A 17,674-nucleotide genomic window follows, 5' to 3' on the forward strand; every position below is an offset into this window, starting at 1 on the left:
CTCCACGTTCAAATATCAGAAGGTATGAAAGGAGATCCAGTGAAGATTCCCTCCCAGCCCACAGACCCCATGGTCAGTTTCCTTCCAGGGGCAACCACTGGTAATTTCTTGTGCACATAGGCACGTAGGTACCCTTTAAGGGTAAACCATTTCCATAGAATGTATTAGTTAAGTTTTGCTGTATAACGGTATAACATAGCATCCCCAAACTTAGCAGTTGCACACGGCAAGTGCTTGTTTGTTTATTTATTATTTATTTATTTATTTTTGGCTCCACTGGGTCTTCGTAGCTGCGCCCGGGCTTTCTCTAGTCGCGGCGAGCGGGGGCTACTCTTCGTTGCAGTGTGCGGGCTTCTCATTGCGGTGACTTCTCTTGTTGTCACGGGCTCTCGGCGCATGGGCTTCAGTAGTTGTGGCATGAGGGTAATTGTGTCATTGTGGCTCACGTGCCCTAGAGCACAGGCTCAGTAGCTGGGGCTCATGGGCTTAGCTGCTCCACGGCACGTGGGATCTTCCCGGGCCAGGGCTTGAACCCGTGTCCCCTGCATTGGCAGGCAGACTCTTAACCACTGTGCCACCAAGGAAGTCTGACACAGCAAGTGTTTATTAGCTCCAGGTCTGTGGGCCACCAGTCTGAGCTGGGCTCAGCTAGGTGCTTCTTCATACTCATCTGCCTGGACTCACTCATGCAAATGCAGTCAGCTGGTGGGTCTGTAGGGACCTGGTTGGTCCTGGCTGTCAGCTGGGTTCACAGGGGTGATAGTCTGTCACATGGTCCTCAGGAGTAGCAAGAGCGGGCAAACGCTGGTGTGCAAGCACTTTGCAAGTCTCTGCTTATGTCCTGCTTTCTCATGTCCCAATGGCCCAAACAAGTCTCTTGGCCAAGCCTAGACTCGAGAGGTAGAAACAGACTGTCTCTTGATGGGAAATGTGGTATGTCACAGTGCAAAGAGGTGAGCATACAGGAATAGGAGGAATTTGTAGCCATTTTTGCAGTCTACCACAGGGACCCTTCAACTATTCTTATTGTAATGATACTTGAGCATGTAGTCTCTAAGCTAGATGCCTACCCGTTATACATATAGCAGTTATATAGTTATAAAGCCAAGACATTAAACATGAGAGCCCCCAAATCAATCAATAGTGTTCAAATTAAGAACATAAATATAATGGGGGAGATTTTTGTGTGCTTCTTTGCTCTGTTGTGTTTTTGCTGAAACTAAACTGGCCCTCAAAAAATGAACATGTCCAGAATAGGCGAATCCATTGAGACAGAAAGTAGATTAATGGTTGTCAGGGGCTGGAGGGAGAGGGAAATGGGAGTGACTGCAAACGGGTCTCAGATTTCTTTCGGGGGTGACGAAAATGTTCTGGAATTAGACAGTGGTGGTGATTGCACAGTCACTGAATTGCATACTTTGAAAGGCAGAATGGTTTGGTATGTGAGCTATATCTCAATTTAAAACACGTGAGCATGGTTTGGAGGAGGCTCCTGGCGAGCAGGTGGGCAGAAGGCCGCTGCCCGCACGTTGGGCTGTGGCTGGGTTCCCCCACACTCGTCTGTGCTCAGGCTCCTTACCGAGGGCATGTGGGCTGTGATGTCACTGGGCCTCGGCATGTCCCAGAGGCCGCTCTTACCCACTGTGCCCACCAAGTCACCCTGCTTGTCACCAGCTCGTCATAAACACGAACCCAAAACCTGACATCTCTGGGCAAGCTTGTATATTACAGAAGTGCTGACTTTTCATATTTTTAGGTTATTATTAAAATAATACAAAACATTTTTAAAGTCTCCTGGAGAACTTGCACTCCCTGGAGAATACATCTGCATTAGCACAGCTGTAAAAATTCCTAACCTGCTCTGGAGGGCACCTGAGTGTAGCCCAAGCAGGCATAAGGCACAAGGGGAAACTGATGCCCAGAGTGGCTTGTGGGCCCTCTGTGCGCCCTCATTCACTTGCGGGGTGAGCCAGTCTGGGCCTGGGTCTCCCATCTTCTAGCCTCGTGCCCCTGCCAGCTGCACCTCTGCACGGGGGGTGTGAGACGGGAGGGCTTTGGCTTGGCCGCCTCCCTGCCCACTTGCCTGTCTGGCTGTGAGAATTACGCCTGCACAGGGGCAAGGAGAGAAGGTCATTTACCCCTGGAAGAGGGTGGTTGCTTACAGACACTGCTACTGCACCCCTACAGATGATTCCATAATGTCAGCAGCCCCTTGGGCCCCTGGCCAGCCCCTTCCACCCACGGCCCCCCCCCACCCCGCTCATATGTCCAGCCCTTCCAAGGAGCTAGATGGGCTTGTAGGCAGCAGATGGGCTTCCGTGGAGGTCGGGGCAGAGGCTCCTAGCACCTGCGGCAGGCTCTGGGCGGGCACACTTGCTGTGTGTTTATGGGGTGAGGGTTAGAGCTCTCCAGGAGCCCGGCGGGGAGGGAAGCAGAACTGAGACCTGTCATCGTCACAGGTTGTGTGATTATACGTGTGTGAGATCCGCAGCGGCCCTGGTGTAAATGTGCAGAATACGTATGTGGGCGTGAGTGTGTGTGTGACCGTGTGTGTGCACACGCGCGCTAACAGGGTATGTACTCTCTGGAGAAGCCCGGGACAGGTGGCAGCCTTGGCAGTGAAGGCCAAGGCCCTGTCCAAATGTGTCAGGCGCTCCTGGAATTTGGGGGCATGGACTCTGAAAGGAAGTGAAGGGAAGAGAAGCCGTGCTGTTAATATCCACCGTGTGTGGGGCTTTGAGCTGGCACTTTTCATTCGTTATCTCGTTGGAGCCTCACGATAACCCTCTTGTTATCCCATTTTGCAGTTGAGGAAATTGAGGCTCCGAGAAATTAAGAGAGTTGCTGGAGGTACCGAGTGGGTCAGTGGTAGGATCTGGGCTCAGAGCTGGTAGGAGGTGGTGGAGATTCCAGCCCGCCAACCCCAGGAAGGCGGGGTGTACATCCAGGGACCAGGGACAGCAGTGGTCGTGAGCTGTGGAGGCAGACAAGGGCCTGAGGAGATGCTCAGCTCTAGCGGGGAGGGTCTGGTGATTCTGGGGGCTGACAGAGATCAGGTCGCGGGAAGGGAGGGGGCGTCTCTCCTCCCACTCAGCAGGGAGGCTGGCCCTCCGGAGAGCTGGGCTACCGGCCTCTGTGTGTCCAGGACAAACCCTTGCCCCTCTCAGGGCCTCTGATTCCCCATCTGGATTAATAACAGCACCAACCTCAGGATGCGCGTGAGGATCCCACTGAGGAGGGAGCAGAGTGACCGGCATGTGGTTCATGCCCTGGATCCTTAGCTCTTATGTTATAATGACACCAGGTGGGGACACCCCGGGGCTCCAGAGCCTTTGCCATCCCCACCTGGCTGGGGGCTCGGGTCCCAGGGTGCAGCCATCCTCTGACCCCTGATGCCTCCAGGTGAATGAGGCTGTGACTCGGGGGCCTTTGCTGGGGTGTCTGCACTGCACACCTTCCGCCCGCCGGTCACCCAGCGCCTTTCAGTTACAACTTGTGAGTCACTCGCTGACTGGGACTTTAAGGGGGAAAAATGGACAGATATTTTTTATACTCCCGCTCTGTGCCAGGCCCTGTGCTGGGCCAAGGACACTGAGATGGAGGAGATACACTGACAGGCTATGGGAGAGACAGGATGTCTGTAATTGCAACAGTGCTAAAAGTCAGGTGCTGATTTGATGACAGTAATAGTGCCTACCATTTATTAAGTGCCAACTGCATGCCATGCACTCTGCCTAGTTCTTTATATATATGAACTCCTTTAATTGTCCCAAGAGCCCCATGGCAGGGTAGGTGGGCAAGGGATACTGCGATTATCCTCATGGGGCAGCAGCCCTATGAGCTAGGTAGAATTATCATTCCCATTTTACAGATGGTAAAACTGAGGCAACACAGGGAGGCTAAGTAACTTTCCCAGATCAATCTGGCTCCAGAGCCTGTACTCTCAGCCTCTATGCTCTGCTGTCGAAGTTGTAGGGAGGGCAAATCCCTGAGGACTGGACAATCAAAGAAGGCTTCCTGGAGGAGGGGAGAATTGTGCTGAGCCTTAAGTGTGGGTGGAGATTAGTCAGGCAGGAAGAAGGGGAGACAAGGTGAGAGGAATGGTGTGCGCCAGGGTCCAGAGGCAGGGGTGCTATGTGGGGGCAGTGGGATGACCCATCCGACGGGGGAAAGGCTCAGGTGGGAAGGAGTGACAGGTGGGCAGGGAGCCCCTAGGGGCCCACTGGGACGGCCTTGAAACCCCTGAGGTGTGGCTGGTGCTCCTGTGGAGGGGAATAGAAATCTGTGTGACCCTCTCCCCACGGCCAGCGGTGAAGAACCAGGTCACAGGCAGCTTCATCCTCAACCCCAAGGGCAAGGAAGCCACGAGCCGGACCTTCACTGCAATGGGCCTGGAGTGGGAGTACGTGGTGGAGGACGCCAAGGAGAGCCTCAAGACCAGTGGGCCCCTGCCGGAAGCCATTGCCGTCCTGGTGAGTCCCCACCCTGCATGGTGGCCCCTGCCCACCCCCGCTTGCTGCCCCAGCCCAATCCCCTAGCTCACCGTCTCTGCTGCTGAGCCAGTGCAGGCCTGGTGGAAATCCTCCTGTTCTGGTGTCTTCAGGAGCCTGGGCAAGGCCAAGATGCCCTCTGTGCTTCGAGGCTGGCAGGATGGCAAGTGAGGAGGAAAAAAGAAATGGTTGTCTCACTGTCTGATCAGAGATGCCCCACACAGGGAGTCTGTTCTCCTTAACACAGGGTCAGAAATAGGGCCCAGGAGGAGCTGGAGGGACCTGGGTTGGTTCCCCCATCGTTCTGCCATCATCCAGTATCCAGTTGCATTATGGCTTTGCCAGCAAGTGAGTCCAGGAGTCCAGTGGCCTGTGGCCCAGGGGTGGTGTCTGGCACAGCCAGCCTCCTGAGAGGGGGATGGGGCCACTGTCCCAGCTGAGGCCCACCTCTGCCCACACCCCCCCTTCCTAGACTATAAGCCAGGGCTTACGGAGCAGGGATTGTTAACTCAGGAGACCAGACCGGGAGGGGCTCTGTTGGCACTGGCTGGTGGCAGGGAGACCTTCTACAGGCTTTGTTCCTGGTGCTACCCTCGTTAGTCAGGGAGGCCCCTAGAGGGCAGGGTCTGAAGCCTATTGATGTCAGCATATTAATTCAATCCAGCACGTGCTTTCTACTCACCCTATATTTGTTGTCCACCCATACACCCATGGCTGATTAATTTTCAACGAGAGTACCAAGACCGTTCAGTGGGAAAAGAGGAATCTCTTCAACTAATGGTGCTGGGACAACTGGATATGCACATGCAGAAGAATGAAGTTGAAGCCCTGCCTCACACCATATACCAAAATCAGCTCAAGATAGAGCAAAGCCCCAAGTACAAGAGCTAAAAACCATAGAACTCTTGGAGAAAAGAGAGGGATAAATCTCGTGATCTTGGATTCTTAGATATGATACCAAAAGCATGAGCAACAAAAGAAAAAAAGAGATAAATTGGTCTTCATGGAAATTGAAAGCTTTTGTACATCAAAAAAGACGTTTTTAAGAAAGTGAGAAGATAACCTGAACAGACTGGGAGAAAATATTGGCAATCCTATATCTGATAAGAGTCTCTATTGTAGACCATCTTCCAGAGTCAGGCAGTGTGGGTGCTCTGGTGAGTAGGACAGACCAGCAGACATGGTTCCTGCCTTCATTGGAACTTAGGTGTGTGGGAAGGAGAATCACCAATGGACACACAGGCTGTTCTCAGGCCTGGCACACAGTAGCTGCTTAGCTTGAGTTTTTTTTTGTTGTTGTTAAACATCTTTATTAGAGTATAATTGCTTTACAATGTTGTGTCAGTTTCTGCTTTATAACAAAGTGAATCAGTTATACATATACATATGTTCGCATATCTCTTCCCTCTTGCACCTCCCTCCCTCCCACCCTCCCTATCCCACCCCTCTAGGTGGTCACAAAGCACCGAGCTGATCTCTGTGCTATGTGGCTGCTTCCCACTAGCTATCTATTTTACGTTTGGTAGCGTATATATGTCCATGCCACTCTCTCACTTTGTCCCAGCTTACCCTTCCCCCTCCCTGTATCCTCAAGTCCATTCTCTAGTAGGTCTGCATCTTTATTCCCGTCTTGCCCCTAGGTTCTTCTGACCATTTTCTTTTCTTTTTTTTTTTTTTTAAAGATTCCATATATATGTGTTAGCATACGGTATTTGTTTTTCTCTTTCTGACTTACTTCACTCTGTATGACAGTCTCTAGGTCCATCCACCTCACTACAAATAACTCAGTTTCATTCCTTTTTATGGCTGAGTAATTATTCCACTGTATATATGTGCCACATCTTCTTTATCCATTCATCTGTTGATGGACGCTTAGGTTGCTTCCATGTCCTGGCTATTGTAAATAGAGCTGCAATGAACATTTTGGTACGTGACTCTTTTTGAATTATGGTTTTCTCAGCGTGTATGCCCAGTAGTGGGATTGCTGGGTCGTATGGTAGTTCTATTTGTAGTTTTTTAAGGAACCTCCATACTGTTCTCCATAGTGGCTGTATCAATTTACATTCCCACCAACAGTGCAAGTGGGTTCCCTTTTCTCCACACCCTCTCCAGCATTTGTTTGTAGATTTTTTGATGATGGCCATTCTGACTGGTGTGAGATGATATCTCATTGTAGTTTTGATTTGCATTTCTCTAATGATTAATGATGTTGAGCATTGTTTCATGTGTCTGTTGGCAATCTGAATATCTTCTTTGGAGAAATGTCTATTTAGGTCTTTTGCCCATTTTTGGATTGGGTTGTTCGTTTTTTGATATTGAGCTGCATGAGTTGCTTGTATTAGCCTGAGTTTTGCCATGTGGCTACGGGTCTGAAAGGCCTCGCCAGTGTGTGCTCAGTGCTGCCCCCTCCTGGCTCTCACTGGTTCTGCTTCTGACCCCACATCCTCCCCTTTGACCCCTCCTCCCCGGTCCCCCTATGCTGGCCTTGCTTCCCTGCTCTCCAGTCCTTTGCCACCTCGTATGTCTCCCCTCAGGTGCTCCCCCCAGCTGAGGGCGGCCCCCGCAGCAGCCTGGCCTACAAGTACGTCATCCACGAGGACCTGCTGCCCCTTATCGGGAGCAACAATGTGCTCCTGGAGGAGACGGACACCTACGAGTGGGCACTCAAGAACTGGGCACCCTGCACCAAGGCCTGCGGAGGAGGTACTGGCTTGCCTGACCGCAGACGCCTTGTGGGAGGAGCGGGAGGGGTCGGGGGCCTGACATCGTCTCCACTTGGCGTGTCCCCAGCTCGTGCCTCAGTTTCTCTTGAAGGTCTCTGGAGCGTGGCAGGGTGCCTGGGCAGGGCCTTGGGGCTGGGCTGGGGGTGCCAGAGCAGTATCCGGGGCAGGACCTCTGCCCTGTAAGAGCTCACCAGCTGCGTGCAGAGACAGCAGCCCACGTCCCCACCTGTGCTATACCAGTGACACCTGAGATGGGCTGACCAAGGAAGCCTTCTTCAGAAAGTGACTTGGGGAGGGGAAGGTGCAGAGGCACAGAGGGAGGGGGGATCGGCTGCAGTCTCTCCGGAGCTCACTGTCCCTGAGGCTCTGGGCAGGACAGTGGGGGCCTGGTGAGACTGACCCCCACGGCAGGCTGTCCTCCCTTCAGGGATCCAGTTCACCAAGTACGGCTGCCGGCGCCGACGAGACCACCACCTGGTCCAGCGGCACCTGTGCGACCACAGGAAGAGGCCCAAGCCCATCCGCCGGCGCTGCAACCAGCACCCGTGTGCCCAGCCTGAGTGAGTGCTTCTGGGGGAGGGACGAGGAGGCTGACCGCAGACCCTCTCTCTGCCCTGACGCCAGGACGAGGGGCTGGTGAGCCTGCTTCCGCCAGCGCTGGAGGGTGGAGGCACGTAGCCCCCGCAGCCGGGACCTCCCGAGCAGAGAGCGCCCACACGCCAGCCTCTGCCCATGGCCAGCGCTGCCTTCCTTGCCCGTCCATCCCCTCTGGGATTTCTGCATTAACTTTCACTCCCAGAAGGCGGAAGATGCTGCCTTTGTTCTGCCCCTCCCAGCATTATTTTACAGATGGGGAAGCTGAGGCCCGATCTGGGGACAAGCTTTCCCTCAATGATCCAGGGGGTCCATGCAGGCGAAGAGGATTTCAGTGTTTCCAGGCCTAGGCCAGGACGCTGTCTACCAGTTCCTCTCTGCCCAGTCGTCTGGGGCCCAGGGATGCGGTCTGGCCTTCCAGCCCCCAGCTGTGGTCTAGCCCTTGATTGGGATTCCCTGGCCTGAGGACACAGGCTCCATTTGAGCCCAAGGTCGTGTTCTTGGGGTTACTTGGAGGTGGCTTTGGGGAGAGGAAAGAGCTGTAATTTGTGGAGGATCGATGTCTGGTCTCTGAACGTGTTGCCCAGCGCCTCCTCAGCCCCAGCAGGCTTGTCTAGCGGCCCCCAGGTAGGGCCGAGGGTGGCTGGCCAGTAGGAAACCATGAAGAGCTGAGTCCATCCTCCTGCCTCCCAGGAGTCCTCCCAGGGTTGGGGGGTTCCAACTCGGCCTTGCTGATCCACAGCAGCTCTGATCCCACAGGGTGGAGGGACCTCAGAGCCAGGGCGGGAGCTGGTGACCGGTGCTAGAGCCTGCCATGGCCTCCCTGTGCCCGGCCCAGGCCACGATCCCCAGCCCCCTGGCTCTCCATGGTTCTTTTTTATGCGTTACTTTTTATTCAGGCCACTTTGCCCACAAACATCTGTGATCACAGAGCATGCGGGGCTATCTCTGCCATGACCCCTAGCAGGTCACCCCACCCCGGCTTGTCTCCTTATCTGTAAAATGCCAAATGAAGTTTCGGGGCTTTTTGTTTTGTTTGTTAGGGGAAGGGGTTGGCTAAAGCCGTGGTTTACTAAATGATGCCTCAGGAAACAGAGGGGAGTGGGAGTTGGGGGCTGCCCCTCCCTCCACCCCACCAGAGCAGTTTTGCTTTTGTCTAACTCTTCCAGTGGGCGCCTGCTTAAGATGCTGCTGGAAGTTGCTCTGTGGCTAAAAGATGCTTGGAGACTAGCAGCTTAGCTGATCAGCACCAAAGCTCTGCAGGCACTGACGGTGATAATAATAGTGCCTGCATTTATGACATGCCTACTGCATGCCATGCACTCTGCCATGTGCTTTACATATACAGGTCCTTTAATTGTCCCAAGAGCCCCATGGTAGGGGCTTCTACTCTGCAAGCTGTGATTTTCATCTGTTTTGTGCTCGGCTGAATGTCAGTACCTAGGACAGTGCTTGCACGTGATAGACTCGCAAATATTTATGAAGCATTGAAAGAATCCTGATGTAAAGATGGGGTAACTGAGGCTTAGAGGGGTTAATAGCTTGTCCAAGGACCTGCAGGGTGTCAGGATTTAAATATCCATTATACCCATTTTTCAGATGAGGAAACAGAGGAGAGAATACGTGACCTCCCTAAGGCCACACACCTGACAGCTGCAGAGCCACATGGATGGTTGGCTTGGCCCCCAAGCATTCTGAAGCCCAAACCCTCTCTGTGGCTCCTGCCTTTGGTGGTTCAGGGGGTGGGAGTGGCCCTGGGAGGAAGTGTCCCATAGTCCCGCCTTTCCTCCACCTTTCTCCCTGTCTGTCTCCAGGTGGGTGACGGAGGAGTGGGGCGCCTGCAGCCGGAGTTGTGGGAAGCTGGGGGTGCAGACTCGGGGAGTGCAGTGCCTGCTGCCCCTCTCCAACGGTACCCACAAGGCCATGCCGGCCAAGGCCTGCCCCGGGGACCGGCCCGAGGCCCGCCGGCCCTGCCACCGCGTGCCCTGTCCAGCCCAGTGGCGGACGGGAGCCTGGTCCCAGGTGAGCTGTCCTCAGGGCATGGGAGGGGCTGGGCCGCCAGGCACCTTCCTTGCAAAGTCAAGGAAGAGGAGGGTCTGGGTGGAGGAGCTGCAGAGAGATCTGGTGCTCCCTGCAGGCGGAGTGTTTCTGGCTGAATTCCTCTCCCCACATCTGATCTGATTTTTCTCAAAACTAAGTCCAGCAGTATGCTGGGCCATGGTTTTGGGCTTGGCCTTTATATTCATTCACTATCAGCTTTGACGTTCACAGAGTTATTTAGGAGGCCTGGGCTAATATCCCTGTGTTACAGATGAGCAAATTGAAAGACATTCTTGTATTAAGAAATATTTACTGGGACTCCCCTGGCTGTCCAGTGGTTAAGACTCCGCACTTCCACTGCAGGGGGCACGGGTTCAATCCCTGGTCGGGAAACTAAGGTGCCAGCTACGTTCCAGGCACACTGTACTAAGAACGCCTGGAGCCCATTACCAGCCAGACAGACCTGATTCTTGTCCTCGGGGTGCTTACAGTCCAGTGAGGGAGACATAAGAGACAAGTACCGACAACAAAAGCATTTACAGGTTGCAGTTGGAGCTGAGCAGAAGTAAACAGGGTAACATATCAGGGAGGGCCTCTCTGAGGAGGTGACATTCCAGCTGAGACCTGAGGTGTGAGCCATATGAAGACCCTGAGGCAAGAACAACCTTGCCATGTGCCAGAAACCTGAAGGACATTGGGACTAGAGCTTAATGAGAGGGGCAGGGGTTACACGAAATCTTTGGAGAGTGGGCAGGGGGTCAAATCCTGCAGGGCTTTATGAGGAGTTAGAGTTATTCTAAAGAGCAGTGGGAAACTTGAAAGGTTTTAACGTGTATGTCACCAGCTCTGATTTCAGGTTTAAAGATCACTCTGGCAGCTCTGTAGCAAGTTCATTGCTGGGAGGCCAGGGAAGAAAAAGGCAAGCAGTAAGAAGGTTGTGGAATAGTCCAGGGGCCACAGGGAAGTTTTTTCAAGTTTTGGGTTTTCTCTTAAAAATTCGTTTGATATGAACCTTGAAGACATCATGTAGAGTGAAATAAGCCAGACACAAAATGACAAATAGTGTATGATTCCACTTATGCGAGATACCTAGAGCAGTCAAATTCATAGAGAGAGAAAGTAGAAGTGTGGTTGGCAGGGACCAGGGGAGAGGGGAATGGGAAGTTAATGTTTAATGGGCACACAGTTTCAGCTTGGGAAGAAGAAACAGTTCTAGAGATGGATGGTGGTGATGGTTACACAGTAATGTGAATGTACTTAATGCCACTGAACTGTACACTTAAAAATGGTTATGATGTAAATTTTATGATCTGTATATTTGATTACAATTTTTAAAACCTCATTCGATCATGGAAATAAGCACAATGATGTTTATTGTAATAGCAAGATATCAGGAAATTTTCTAAATATCCATCCATAGGAAATTGGACCCCCCCCCCCAAAAAAGACCGATGGGTCTATTCATGTAATAAAATACTATACAGCAAGAAAAATGAATAAGCTTGAACTGTACTTGTCAATATAGATAAACCTCAGAAAAACAGGTGAGAAAAAGCACTGAAGTATGCAGAAAAAAGCACTACCAGTGGGGATACCATTTACTTAAAGTTTAAAAAGGCACAACACAATATCTGAAAATGCGCCAGAATACTGATTTATTAAAGTTGCTAGTGGGGGTGTTTGAACAGGCGTTCATGACCAACTTCCTCATACTCTCCTGTAGGCTTGAAATATTGCATTAATACAGAGTATTTTAAATAACTAAAAATCCCCACACAACCTGTGCAGATTTTATATTCTTCTCCATAATATATAGCTCTATTTGTTTGAATATAAACCAGAAAGACTGCTGGTCCATAAAGGGCCCCTTACATAAAACAGAGAGGTGACAGCTGGTGGAAGATAGTTGCCCCTGTAAGATGGGCAGAGCATTCCAGAGCTATTGCTGTTTGTAATTATTCCTCCTGGGAAGACGAGCCGTCTTTGTCCCCCTGTTCTGTGTGGCATGTGACCCTTGTGTCTCCCTTGCTCATCACCTGCCCTGGTATGAGAAGTGGACCTCTGCAAGTCCTTCCCATCCCGCTAGGAGAGGCTGTGCTCAGTGCCTACAAACCCAGTGACCTGGTCACGTGGGGCACCCTTGCTTTTCCTGAAGCCACCCCACTCCTTTATCAGAGTATGTGGGTTCCAGGGAATGATGTGTGTGGCAGCCCTTTCAAATGGCCTTCTGTTCCTTGTACCCACACCTTTCCCTCTTAGAGAAGAAGACACTTTTGAGCATGTCTCTGCAAGCTGAGTGTTGGAAACAAAGTCATTCAGTGTCAGAGCTAGAGGGGTCCGTGGTGACCCCATCACCCAGCTCTCTCAGCTTAGCCATTGTTACAATCTGGGTTCCTGCATCCCCTTAACAAGGTATCATCAAGTGCATGGACCTGCCTCAGGTCCCTTGGGCTAGTGGATGGCAGCAGGGTGATACACAAAATATTTTAAGGAGCCAGGCACAGGCCAGACAGAGTGGACACAAGCAGTAGTGCCGGAATGGGGTCCCACAGGCCCCCTCCAGATGGTAGGAAGGTTCAGGGGGCTCTAAGATCAGGGCAGTGGCTCTTTCCCACCTGGTACAGGAGTATTTGACAGTTGCTGTGCTGTCCTGAGAGGCTGTTGAGAGCAGTCCTTGCATGTCCCTCTGGTCCAGCAGAGACTTGGCACCCTTCTCTGTCCCCTTTCTGTCCTGGGCACTGGCTGGACTTCGGAGCTCACCGCCTCCTTCCTCTGTCTCTCCACACCCCCCACCCCTGTCTCCCCACGGCAGTGCTCCGTCACTTGCGGAGAGGGCGTCCAGCTGCGGCAGGTGGTGTGCCGGGCCAACGCCAGCAGTCTGGGGCAGTGTGAGGGGGACAAGCCGGACACGGTCCAGGTCTGCAGCCTGCCCGCCTGCGGAGGTGAGCCGGGTAGGATCGGGGGGCCAGCCCAGCTCCTCTGGCCTAGACCTGAGGCCCAGCTTGGCTGGCTTCCCAGCCCAAATACTAGAGCTGCTTTTCCCCCTCACAGGAAATCTCCAGAACTCCACAGTGAGGGCAGACGTCCGGGAACTTGTGACCGCAGAGGGGGAGTGGATGCCACAATCTGGGCCCCTAGATCCCATCAACAAGATATCATCAAGTAAGTGTATCTCTGGACCCCACCCCCTCCCCAGTCTTCCAGTGTTCACGGCATCGTGGGCATGGGCCGTGCAGTGGAGTGGACCCAGGTTCCAGTCTGTCCACGTGACCTTAGCCTCTTGGAGCCTTGGATTCCTCAGCTGTGAGGTGGGGATGATGCTTATATTGGTCCATGATTCCTTATCTGCAGTTCCAAAATATTGAAAGCTGCAAGTGTCTCCCTAAATTTGGTGCAGACTAACTGGGCAGCAAAATCTGAACTGAACTAACAAGAGATTAGTTATTTTTTTGCTGCGGAAACATTGCCGTATTTGGTTGCAAGGTGACCTCCAGTCTCCACTGGGGACATTATATAATATGAATACACTGAATATTACTCTTCTAACCTCAAAAGTTCTGAATTATGAACCACATCTGGTTCCAAGATTTCTGGATAAGCAGTTGTAGTTCTGAGCTCTCTTTATAGGGCTGTTGAGAGAATTAAATGAGATAATGCATGCATTCCTGCGTAGCAGTCAGCCAACAACAAATATAGTAGCAGTCATTTCTCTCTGCTTCATGATCAGGAGCCCACCAGCTCACCCACTCATCTTTCCATCCATCCGCCCATCCATCTAACCACCCATCCATCCATTAATAAATATTAACTAAGCACCTACTATATACCAGGCTCTATGTTCTGTGCTTCCTTCCTAGGTTCCTTCTCTGTTTCCCTTTCTTACCTTCCCAAGGACCAGGGTCTGACAAGATGAGTAGCAGAAAGATCCCAGACCCTAACTCCTAGTTAGAGGATCAGTTGGCTGTGTGACCTTGTACAAATTTGTGAAACTCTCTGAGCTCAGTGACCTCATCTGTAAAATAGAGGGGTCTGATTAAATGTCCTCAAAGGAGCTTCTGGCTCCAGTCTTGCTGCTGCTCTGCTCCTGTGCTGAGGCTCAGGCTGTTCAAGTGCTTGGGTTTCCTTTCCTTTTCCTCTGGGAGCAAAGGGGAGCTCTGATTCTGATCCTAGAATTCTGGCGCCATCTAGAGGCCACTGGCTTTCCATTTTCTCTAGTCTCTCTCCTGGTCCCCTAAGCCAGCACCCTACATTTTCTCTCTTCTCTTTCTCTCCCTCTCCCTCTATCTCTCCCCCTCCTCTCCTCTTCCCTGTCCCCCTCCTTTTCTCTTTCCCTGGCAAAAATTAATAGAAAGCAAAGCTCCTGCCTTCACATTGTCTGGAGAGACCTACCTGAAGTTATCACAGAAATGCAAAAACATTTTTAGATGACATTTGAACGAAAGCAAACAAAACTAATATAATGAGCATCCCTCTATGCCAGGAACTTTACAGATGTTATTTACAATAATAATATTATTATTCATTGGTAAATGTCAGCATTATCCCCATTTCACAGAAGAAACTGAGTGTTGGAGAGTTTAAATGACTTGCCCGAAGCCTTGCAGCTTTAAAGTGATAGAGCCTTGATCAGAACCTAGACCTGCTTGATTCCAAATTTATTGGTGGGGGGCTTACTGTTCCAAATGCGTGCCCACCAGGGGCAGGATGTTTAAGCTGCTTGTCACAGTGTGAGTAACCCGGGCATCTGCCTGGCCCTGGCCAGAGTGGATCGGATTCCTTTGGGTTGATTGGGAGGTGGTGAGGGCGGGAGACGGAGGGCTGAGTGGGAGTTGTAACCTGGCTGATGGGCGTCCTCCAGCATCGGTCCTTGTGCTGTGTGCGCAGCGGAGCCCTGTGTGGAGGACAGGTCCATCTTCTGCCAGATGGAAGTGCTTGATCGCTACTGTTCCATCCCCGGCTACCACCGGCTGTGCTGTGAGTCCTGTACCAAGAAGGCCTCGGGCCCTGACGCGAGCCCGGACCCCAGCCTGGCCTCACCACCACCCTTCTCCACTCCTGGGAGCCCCTTCCAAGGACCCAAGTCCCCTCCAGAGGCTGTGGAGCCTGCTGTGGGACCAGCGGGATCAGACGACCATCAGCATGGCCGACCCACACAGCTCCCAGGACCTCTGGGCACAAGCTCCCCAGTGAGCCAGCGCCGCTTTGCTGCCCAGAAACTGAACCCTACAGTATTCTGGGGCACGTCCCCTAGTGCCCCCCGGGGACTGCCCTGGGGCTGGGCTGGGGCCCCTACACCAGTCTCTGAGGATAAAGGGCAGCTCAGGGAAGACCCGAAGCATCCAGGCACCAGCCTTCCCACCACCTCCCCGGGGACATGAGCCGAGCCTCGCCCATCCCGCCAGTCAAGTTTACACTCTCTGTGCTGCCCCGGACATCCCGGCTCAGAGGACACACAGCGGGGCCGGGGCAAGCACGGACTGCCTTTTAAATTATTTGCCTTCTTATTGTTCTAGTTTGGGGCTGTGACACTTTTCAGCCCATGAAGTGGGTCTATGAGGAAGAAAAAGATCAGGGAAAGCCCTAACCGGAGATACCTCAGCAAGCAGCCCAGGTGACCGAATCGAACCTCTCAGGGGCTCCTGTCTGTCTCTCCTGCCAGGACTGAGGGCCAGCTAACTCCCCCCAACACACACACGCACACGCACGCGCACGCGCACGCGCGCACGCACGCACGCACACACACACGCACACACACACACACACACACACACACCACCGGGCCTCACACCGCCTCCCTTTGCCAGAAATTGTGGGGACCCCTGTGGAGGCCCCGTGTGCCAGGCCCCTCTGCCAAGAGGGGCAGAACAGGGCCGGGGAAGGTCGGGGGAGCACTCACAGGGTGGTCCAAGAGGAAGCGGGCCGGGGCCGAATGTGGTCGTGAGGCTGCAGGGCTAGGGTGGGTGGGAGGCCGGTTCATCTCAGACCCAGCTCTTCGTAGCGAGAGCTCCAGGCAGCGCCTCTGGGAAGGCCAAGGCGCAAAGTCCACCTTGCATTCGCTGGCTGGAGGGCATTGTTGGTGGCCACCTCTGCCCCTGAAGATGGCACTTCCTACTACTTCTGGTGCCTCCAGTTTACAGGTGGGCCTTTTAACCTCACCCCAGCCCACCTGAGAAGGGGGCTCTGGACACTCTGGAACATGTGTCCTCATCATCCAGGGGGTTCCCAGCTGGTGCCAGGCCCCCTGGCTGGACCAGGAATGGCAACTGTGGTCATCACTCTGGCGCGTGAAGAGAGCACGGCCTGGAAGGTGACTCTGTGGGGCACAGAGGAGACGTGAGTTCTCAGGCTGAGCCCTGCCAATCATTGCCCTCTACCAAAGACCGCTCCTGCTGGAGTCATGGGTCTTCTTCTCCCACCTGGCTTAAGCTGGACCAGAGTCCACTCGTAGCCGGGTCCTGGGGGTGACAAGGGCCAAGTGCCCCAGGGCAGGACGTGAGCCTCTGCCCCTCGTGCGGGTGGGGAGGAGACAGCACTGTGGGGCCTCAGCTGCACCCACGTTACCTCCGAGGGCAGGTAACTTCCCTGGGCCCTCTGGCTCTCAGGAAGCCGCCCGGTTCCCAGGACCTCTCCCAGGGGTCCTCACTCTAAGTCATGCAGAGGGTCTCCCAGACTCCTCAGCAGGCCGTAGAGGTGCTGGCTAGTTCTTCTGTTCCCAGGGCGAGGGGGCCACTCTGAGCCAGGCTAGAGGAGTAGGAGCAGTGGGCCCCGGGCGGCAACCCCCGGAGAATGGAGGCCCTAGAGGGGCTCCCCAGGTGCCCCCTCCACCCGCTGCCTGCCCCCTCCCGACAAGGCTGGGGCACACACTGAACCATTCCTGCGCGACCCAGCCTGCCTCTGTTAAGTGCCTTTGAGATCCAGATCCTTACAATTTTATGTATTTATTAACATTGTCCTTGGTGTTTGTTTTGGACCCCAGAACATTGTGCTGTGTTTTTCTTTTTCTCTCTGTTTTAGTGGAAAGGGCCAGCAAAGCCAGAGCTCTAATGTGCTGGGCTGGTAAGATGATTGGGGTTGGGGGTGGACAGGGAGGGGACAGAGCCACGAGAAGACTCGGCCCCCAGCCTCCCCGCCGTGGCCCCGCTTGCTCTGGGGCTCCTCTGAACAGCACCTCAGGGTGGAGAGGCAAGAACGGGCCTGGGGGCCTGGGGGTCCTACTTAGACTCCTCCACCAAGTAGCTGTGTGGCCTTGGGCAAGTCACTGTCCAGAACTTGGTCCAAAGGGTGGAAGAACCTGGGAGGTCGGCATAGGGAAGGACGTTCTAATGAACTTTCAAACACACAGGGGGTGTCTCCCTTGGAAGGTGGTGAGTGCTGTTTCCCTGGAAAAGTCCGTGCAGGATGTGGATGCCAGACAGGAGGTGGAAGGAATGTGCTGCATCTTACTGGGCAGGGAGGGCCAACATGCAAGGTGCTGTATAATTTAAAACTACCCCTTGCCCATAACAGACATCATTAATCCTTACCACACCCTTGCAACGAGTGTATCACAGGCCCCTCCCTGACATTTGTGGGGCCCAGGGCAAGAGGAGACCCCCTCCAGGGACCTCACACGCCTGTGTGTGTCTAGGCCTCAAGTCCAAGCTCCATTTACATCCCTGTGCAAACAGCTTCCCCTTGGAAACTGCCCCTTCTAAACAGCTACCACTTGGGCCTAGGGGTGCCTACATGGTGACCCAGTCACACCTTAGGGGGACTGACCTAGGGAGATGCTACCACAGGCCCTAGATTTGGGACTGTTCGGGCAGGGCATTCTGTGGGCCATTGTAC

General features: G+C 53.4%; 1 protein-coding gene across 3 annotated transcripts in view; it reads left to right on the forward strand.

The window, feature by feature from the left end:
- The window catches only part of ADAMTS14 (ADAM metallopeptidase with thrombospondin type 1 motif 14), a 91,657-nt gene extending 75,892 nt beyond the window's left edge, over positions 1-15,765 (forward strand). For 2 of the 3 annotated variants that reach the window (XM_068548871.1, XM_068548872.1), the window contains exons 16-22: positions 4,309-4,472; positions 7,025-7,193; positions 7,641-7,773; positions 9,622-9,829; positions 12,660-12,789; positions 12,899-13,009; positions 14,732-15,765. In XM_068548871.1, the coding sequence (XP_068404972.1) occupies positions 4,309-4,472; positions 7,025-7,193; positions 7,641-7,773; positions 9,622-9,829; positions 12,660-12,789; positions 12,899-13,009; positions 14,732-15,225 (1,409 nt within the window). In that variant the 3' untranslated portion in view covers positions 15,226-15,765. Of the gene's footprint in view, positions 1-4,308; positions 4,473-7,024; positions 7,194-7,640; positions 7,774-9,621; positions 9,830-12,659; positions 12,790-12,898; positions 13,010-14,705 lie in introns of all 3 variants that reach the window. The other variant, XM_068548873.1, reaches the window with a different exon arrangement.
- The last annotated feature ends 1,909 nt before the right edge of the window (positions 15,766-17,674 follow it).

The sequence above is a fragment of the Eschrichtius robustus genome, chromosome 7 (genome assembly GCF_028021215.1).
Source record: "Eschrichtius robustus isolate mEscRob2 chromosome 7, mEscRob2.pri, whole genome shotgun sequence".
NCBI lineage: Eukaryota > Metazoa > Chordata > Mammalia > Artiodactyla > Eschrichtiidae > Eschrichtius > Eschrichtius robustus.